At 41.0% G+C, this 8,528-nt stretch overlaps 1 protein-coding gene across 1 annotated transcript; it reads right to left on the reverse strand.

Annotated features, from left to right (window-relative positions):
• Positions 1 to 368: 368 nt before the first annotated feature.
• LOC129782538 (perilipin-2-like) lies at positions 369 to 8,528 on the reverse strand. The gene is given in 9 exon segments (XM_055792703.1): positions 369 to 2,604; positions 3,308 to 3,442; positions 4,184 to 4,251; positions 4,254 to 4,364; positions 4,682 to 4,967; positions 5,473 to 5,555; positions 6,215 to 6,410; positions 6,491 to 6,547; positions 8,478 to 8,528. Coding segments are annotated over 8 exon segments (1,311 nt in total). The 5' UTR covers positions 6,521 to 6,547; positions 8,478 to 8,528; the 3' UTR covers positions 369 to 2,202.

Genomic DNA, 8,528 nt, shown 5'->3' on the forward strand with positions numbered 1-8,528 from the left:
CTCAGAACAAAAGCTCACAGGCATCAGATTTTAAAATACATGTAAGAATGGGAATTCCCTTCTTTGAACTACCAGCTGCTCCCAGACCAGATTAGTCCCATTCTGTTCCTGAGCACCTCCACAACAGTAGATACACTTTACAAGTTTTATTACAAATAGAGATGAAAAAGTATATTCTCTCGTTGGACTCCTTCAATACTTGAAGTAAACAGAATGAATTGCTGAAAGAATTCCAGAAGCCTTCACGCAGGCCCTAGTGAGAGAATTCTTTCCAGCTATCTCATGTCAATTTCTTGTTAAACAGCCCCCTTACAAAACCCAAGTATTTATACCTGGAAGTTACAGAATCTTTCTGTAATCCTCTGTTGTTTTTGTTTGTTTTTTTTTTTAATACTGTGCTTAAAACAGTCTTGATACAAGCCCTCTCACAGTAGGCTACAGTACATGTCATTTGCTTTAGTGCCCACGTTGTACCAGCAGTAGAGGGGTATTGCTCCATATAGCAACATGCCACCAGGTGGCAAGCTTCCTCTGAACTCTTATTTTCCTTTACATTTCCTTGGTGACCTCTGAAAACGGTGGTCAGCATTGCTACACAAAACTCAAATTTGCACAGGGCATGCATTAAGAACAGAGACACAACTTACCTGGACAGCCCTAAACCAAGAAAGCTTATTTCTCAGTGACTGTAATTCTCTTCCAGGAGAGGGATTCACAGAATCTACTGAGGAACGATTGTACCCAAATAGCTGAGTGTTAATATATGCTAGTCACTCAAGTTCAGAAGAGGGTAAATAAAGTTAAACAGGTTAAAACTGGTCTTTGCAGCTGAGTATATACTGTTTATAAGGAGCCAGCTGCCAAAGCAGCTAGCTAGCAGTCACACACACACAGAATATCTACTGCAAAGTTAGGACAGGGCATTTTTTTGTCTGTATCCTTCTCAATATTAATATATCCATCAGCTCACAGCTTAGGTCATTGTTAAAGGCAGGCAACAGAAAACACCAAAAAAAGCAGCAGTAAAGCTAAGCTAAGACTGAATGGAAGGATGCACAGGAACTCAAAGGAAGGACATGCTGCAGCAATCTCTTACCTATCTATACATACACACACACATATTTTCAATGCATGTCTACTTCATTTGCATTTCAGGCTTGCTTTCTGCTGGACTCAGTTTGAAGGAGTCACAGAACAGCAAGTTACATTTGTTTTAAACACCACTGAAATGGAGACAGACTTTGGCTACTGAAGCATTTATTACTAATATACAAAATGAATTACAAAAAGATGGCTACAAAAAAAACCAACTACCCACACAACATCAGGCACCTGGGTACAAACAGCATGAATCTTGTCTTTATACTGTATATTAGAAAAACATGTTGATAATGATTTGGTCTGTTACTGCAACAGGCTCACCAGGGAAGCAGTCATGGCACCAAGCCTGTCAAGAGTTCAAGGAGCATGCGGACAACACTGAGTCATATGGTTTAGTATTAGGTAGTCCTGCAAGGAGCAGGGAGTTGGACTCCATGATCCTTATGGATCCCCTTACAACTTTAGATACTCCAGAATTCTGTGGTCAGGTTACTATGTTATACAATAGTTAAGTTTAGATAGTTAATGTTAACGCTGTCACAGCATTTAAGTAACTCCAGCTGACTCATTCAGAAACCCCACTTTCAGCTTTGGAATTCTGTACTCACAGACCTTTTGTCATGAACTGTGTAGCAGCAGAATTTGAGACAGTCAGAACCATAATCATCAAATGTGTGATCCAAAGCAAATATGGAATTTAAACATATCTAGCTAGACTGCAGGGCTTTTAAATGCATTTCATAGCATGCAAGGTTTTTATATCATTCTGGTACAGATTAAGCAACATATCAAATGCTTTTACCTATGGCACATTTTATTTAGACTAATGGTATTAATACCATTAGTCAAGCACAGTGAGGTTTCTTAACTTGACAAACAAGCATCTTGACAACTGTAAGCTGTCAGTATTTTGGCACTCAAGACAGTTTAAGTTAAGAGTGGCTTAACTACAAAGGACAATGCAGCTCATGCGTGAGTGTCCTTTTTCTCTATGCTTATCCCACTTCTATGTTTATGGATTTTTCTCCAAGGCTTTTGACAGCTACACTTGCTAAGGCTACTTGTTTGGTCAGTCAGCAGAGTACACACATGCCATGCAGTTTATTCAGTAGCGTGTTCAGGCTGTTCGTCTTTCTGGCTGCAATTTTTCTCCCCTTCACCTTTGCTCTCAGCATGCTGAAGGCCAGGCAGTTGTGGGTAAAAGGGACCTACCAGCCAGTTGAGCGGTGTGTTGTTAACAAGATAATCCATCACATCATCCAGAGACTCCTTCATTTTCTTCAGCTGTCCTTTGCTAGTTGTGAGAAAGCTGTCTGATAACTCCTGGAAGGAGGATGCTGACCGAAAGCTCTGGTAGACATCGCCTGCCATTGACCCAACATTGTAAACCTGATCCTGCATATTCTGTGGCAGCCCCTGTAGGCTTGAAAGCAGTGGGAGGCAAGTGGTCTGAAGCTGCTGAGTGAGGGTCCAGGCAATAGCTAGAGTTCTTGACTCAATGTACTGGAAACAAAAAGTTTAACAGCACGCCAATATCTTTTTATGACTGTAGCAGCTTCATGTTGCTCAAGATATATCAAGCAGCAAAGTAAACAGGATGCAAGTAAAATAAAGCTACAGCAGATAATAAAACAGGTCTTAAGCCTGAAGAGATTTGAAGAAATATCAAGTACTTTCAAGTCTCTTACTCAAGTACTTTGTGGAACAGAAATACTGGTAGCTTCTACCCAGTCAACAGATAAGCAAGCTCTTGTTTCAAATCCAGATAAGAAGTCACAGTAGACAAGTATTCTAATAAATAATTTGCATGCAGCTGCTTACATGTAAAACACAGTGAGGCTGTGCCTAAGACCGTTTTATGATGACAAACGGTTATTTGTCATTTGGCCATATCAGGTATGTGAGTCCTAGCTGATCTAGATACAGACATCCCAACCCAAGTTCATGCGCTAAACAGGATGACCATTCTCTTGAAAGAAGAATGAACCTGAGTGTTTGCAGCAAGTAGGCTCACTGAAGAGTTTGCGCGTCCCCCACTTTCCATAGCAGTCGCTAGTCAGCTGCCCTGCACTTCGGTATTCAAATTCCAATTTGCACATAAGCTTCTGTGCTGTTAAGATGCTGTGCACTTTGAGGACTGTTAGTTTGCCATTACCTTGACAGTATACAATCCATTTATTTCTGGTTTACATTTACATCTCTTTACCTCAGTGCTATGTGAGTCATCACCATCATTTTGGCCTGTATTTTTCTTCCATTCTACCCAGGATTGATAAAGCTTTTCCTGAGCACCAAGAAGTTTCTGATTGGCACTATTCATGTTCTTTCTGGCATACTCGATCTGAAATACAGCCAAAAAAGGAAGCAAAGCAGAGTATATAAAAGTTCCATTAGGACTACCCTAACTTACCTGCTTTGTAAGCTCCTTTTTAAATACTTTAGAAGTTCAATATAAGATTTTGGGTAATATAAGCATGCATTCCTTCTCTTCAAAGCAGAGAAAACAGAATGCAGTTTTAAGATGTTATATAGCATATCCCTCTTCCTCAACTATTTCCCCCTCCCCCGTTCACATCCTACACAAGGATTTGAAAGCATATAGAAGGCCATGACTCTTTATGCACAGTATCCTGTACATAAAGGTACATTGTTAGGATAAGACTACTGAAGTACCCAGGAATGCTCAGAGATACCCACAGCAAGATATGCAAGCCCACAAAGAACCTGACCATTTTATTAATATAAAGGACTGGAGTGTTGAGTTGCAAGACACTTACTTCACTGAATGAAGTCTGTGTTAAACTCAACACTTCAGAACAGAAATATCACTTTAAACATGTCACTTCTATTCCTGCAATGCTCAAAATTACAAGCAGTTCCTGGCTCATTTACAGCTTAGCCTGATTTAAGATCTCTCCTGAATAGCGGTGAAAAGCTCTGAATGGGAAATCCTTTATACCCACAAAACACACTTAGTATGAGAACGCAATTCCAGTTTTCCTATGCCTCTTTTTGGTTATTTTCTGCACTCAAACTGTGCCAGTGTTTGCTTTTCACAACTCAAGTGAAAGCTTAAACTTACCAAACTAACAGTGTGGTGGAGCTGAGAGATTGCCTCCTGGCTTTTCTGTTTAGCATCTCTAACTTTAAGGCTTGATGGTAGGCACGTGTGCAGACCTTTGAAGACAAGGATCCTAGTCTAACGTAGTAGCTTGGCTTTTGAACTCCAACTTCAAAACCTTCAACTTTTGCAGCTTCTTTCTCTAGATATGTAGAAAGGAAGCAAATTGACCAATGGAAGAAAACTTAAGCAAATGTAACTGCCTCAGACCTCTTACTAACAGCTGAATACTGGACCCGTTTAGTAGCCCTTTAGTACCATAGTAAGTTAATAAGACTACCGCATGTGGAAATCTTTATTTTTCACTCTGCTTCCCTGTGAAAATGCTACTACAAACAGCAAGGCAAAGGCAGCATGGGAAGCACATGCCTTCTCCCCATTGCAAGTAATAAATGGATGATTGCTTGCTTCTCTCCAATACCAGCATTCCAACAAAATCAAACCTTGAATTGGTCTTACCTAGTTCTGCTTCTGTAAGTGGGAGATACTGGTCAACAAGGGTCTCCTATTTAGTGAGAGCACTGTCCATTCCACTGCTCACCATCTGCACCACACGACTTCCCAGGACAGTGTTAATGCTGCCATTGACAACTGACTTGGTCATTTCTACACTGCCTTGCATTGCTTCTTTAGTCTTGCCCACAACTCCAGTGATCGTGTGAGCAACAGTTTCCTTGGCACCAGTCACAGGGGTTCTAACAGCTTCTCTAGCTCCCACAACTACATCCTTGGCATTAGCAACAACCTGACATAAGAAACAGGCTGATTCACTAAAACTATTTCCTAAGGAGATACATAATCCAGGAAACACAGATTTATGCTAAAGCTTGTAAAATTATCAGTTATCTAGGAGAAATTATGTCCTGAAAACATATGTACAAGACAAGACAAAATATGACTTCCATGCAGCCTTCAGCTCAAAACACTTCAATGGTGTAATTCCAGTACTATTTGCTTCACACTGAGCAGGAAAGAGACAAGGACTCAAGTTTAAAAAAAAAAATGCCCATCAGTGAACAGATCTAGACAGAAGTGTCAAACATTGGGCAAGTTTTAAAATCAAAAAAAAGCAGCTTAATGGCATCCCAAAGGCAACAAAATTCTACAGAAAAACCTTTTACCTCCTTACCGCTTCTAAGCTGTGCTTGAAGCACAGCTTATTGAAATCTGTCTCCCTGCATTTTTAGTAATAGGAAAGAGGAAGGGTGTACAGTTCTTCTGCTTCACATAGGTACATGGAAAGAACTTACCTTGTCAGCGGGTTGATTCAAAATAGGTAGTCTCTCTTCAATTTTGTCCAGACCTATGCGTGCATAGTTGTTGGCAACTACAACTATAAAAGAAATTACAATAGCTGGTTTAAAATTTGGAGTTTGTTTTCCCTTAGTATAAATAAATCCAGTTGAGAATTCCTCTTGAAACAGAGCTCATGCTAAAACACTCTTAAAGTAGTTTCCTCCCTTTTTCAGTGAAATTTGAGGCAGGAAAGCCCAGAAACAACACAGGTTTACAGCAACAGGAGAAAAAGCTCACTTAAATCCATTTGACACTTTACAAGCAACTGTTAGAACAAGATAGAAGCACCTGGCTGCCTGCTACTTCATGAAACCAGGTTACTGGTTACAACAGTCTCGTGACACAGCTGCCAAATTTAATCAGTTGTTCTCAGCAAGAGAAAGTACAGGAGTAGCATTTGAAACCAGGTGAAAGGTAATGAAGGTGTTGAGCAACAGACTACATAACCATCTGGCATATCAAGATGAATCAGTTAGTTTAGGATTACAAAAGCTGGAATCTGCTTTGGCTCTAGGCGGCTTGGGGTTTTTTGTTCAATCATACCCATCTGTAATCAGTTACTTAACAAGCCATGCAACAGGCTCAGTCAGCTACCTGAAACCACACTCCAGACTGGCATGACCATGTTAAACTGTAAGTACATCTGGATATAGAAAGCAATCAGTTTAGTTATCAACAGTTCCATTGTTGCCTTACTTTGCGGTTCCAGTTTCTGGATGATAGGCATAGCACTCATCAGGGCTACTGAAGTAATCGTCTTCACTCCTTTCTCTGCTATCTCACATAGGGATTTCAGATAAGGATGGTTATCCTTTGTGGTGATGCAAGCTGTGGACACCATATCATAGGTGGAGCTCACCAAGGGAAGGTTAGCAACCCTCGATACAATGTTCTGTTTAAAAAAAGAAAAGTGTTAGTTGACTCATGTTTCTGAACTAGGCATAAAGAACTATGGGGCTATGCAAGACCTACCTGCTGTGGATCAATTACTGCCAATGCCATTTTTTCAGGTCTTGAATCTCACACAGCCTGTGAAAGAAGCATATTTGAGTTACAGCATTCTCATATCCACTCCATCTAATCACCAGACTTTGAAACCAACAACCCTTTTGTAATCAACTCCATTGATCAAGGCGATTGGCATGTCCAAATTCTTGCATACAGGAATTACATTTTATTGTAGCAACTCAGAAATCCAAAACTTTGTTTCCCAATTACTTTGGTTTAGGCAACAGAAGTAGGGCACATGCAAGAGACAGGCTTTGAGGTACAGCACTTCACTGAAGAATTACCAAAGAGTTACCAGTCAGTCGATCAATCCATTTTTCTAGAAGACACACACACTTGGGCTTATCTGTTGAGCCAGGCCAAAGAAACACCAACCAACAAATCGCCAGAATTCTAGTTTAGGATGTCTAAATCAGATGAAGCCTCCACCATCGAGGTCTTTAATCAGATCAGATCTTCTGTTAACATAAGGGAGTCAAGTTTGACATTTGAGTCATCACTGCTGCCCAAATCTTGACAACACATGGAAGATTGAAGGGGAGTACTTATTTCAGTAACCTCAGCTCAATTCCCAGAAGTCATTCCGCTAAACTCAAGGAGCTCATTCTCTCTAGTGGCATACCCGATACCCATGCAGGACTCCCCCTGCACAGCTTGCTCAAAAGTTAGCATTCGTGTAACGCACAAGGTATAGGACTTTCCCACTGCAGAAAATCTCTCCTTTATGTTAATTTAGATTTAATTATTACCCATCCCACACTGGAACAGGCAGTCATCCAACAAGCCCATGCTACTCAGTTATCTTCCAACACCTACATCTTCCAACATGGATAAAACACTAACAGCTCTACCACCCATATGAACCCTGTAAGAAGAGGGGTATTGCAGTACCACATAAGGAGCACATACAGAAGTGCACTGTCATCCAATGTGCACATACAGGCTGAACATAATTTGCTGGAACCACTTTTTGCATTGATGTTTTCATATGACAGTTAAGTTCCCTAAGAACCTGCATAAATGAAGGCAACAGAAAGGCAAGCTAAAAGTCAGTCCTCAAAAGGACTGTGGTTTTCAAGACTTTCTGCTAAGTTTGTCAGAGAAGCACCAGCAGTTTTCTTTCTCATAGGTGGTATGACAGTATCAAAAGGAGTGTGTTAAAATCCTGCCTGGGAACAAGTAAAACCTTTTCCCCATTACATAACAGGGAACAAGGACAAAGGCATGCTGTTGACATTTTAGACATATTTGCACATATTAACACACATGCCATAAGGTAATGCCTGTAATGAGATTAACCACTGTACATGGGACATACAAGCAGGTAACTGACACAGGTTACAGCAGTAAAAGAGTTGTTTTCCTTCCATCTATTAAATATTGAAATACCCCCAGGAACACGTTATGTTTCTCACATAGCATTACAAGTCTGATTACTCAGAGTACAGCTGAATTTCATTTTGGGCTGTAAAGCACACTGTAGAACAGGAGAGGAGGCTAACAGAGCAGAATTTGGCCTCTGAAGGAGGAAGGGCCCTTACTTTAAGGGTTACTCAGTATCTATAATATGTCCAAAAAGATTGAGCCAAACACAGCACGGATGTAGATTTTAGTCAACTAGTTCGTCTGTGAAGTTATCCCTGCTCTTAAAGACATCAGTGATAGCTACGCTCTTGCACAGTTTTAAGAATTCCTTGCACAGTTTCAGCGCCACTAGAAGTTGGATCCACTTCATTGGAGGAGGTGAGTGAGCTGCCCGAATCAAAGCCCAGGAAACGAAAGCATATTTCGGAAACAGCAAAAGATGCTGAACAGGAAAATAAACTAAGTTACAGCTTTCATTTCTACCTTCCCTCCCCCGCTATGTCACGAGGCTAAAGGCCAAAAGGCAGCAGGCTGACAACCCCGCCGAGAAGCCCCGCCGGGCCCGCGAGCGCCTTAGGCAGCCTACCATAAAACACCGGGATGTGGGGCAGGGGGCCCGCAGGCGCAACGACGGAGG

Source organism: Falco peregrinus, chromosome W, assembly GCF_023634155.1.
Source record: "Falco peregrinus isolate bFalPer1 chromosome W, bFalPer1.pri, whole genome shotgun sequence".
Classification (NCBI taxonomy): Eukaryota; Metazoa; Chordata; class Aves; order Falconiformes; family Falconidae; genus Falco; species Falco peregrinus.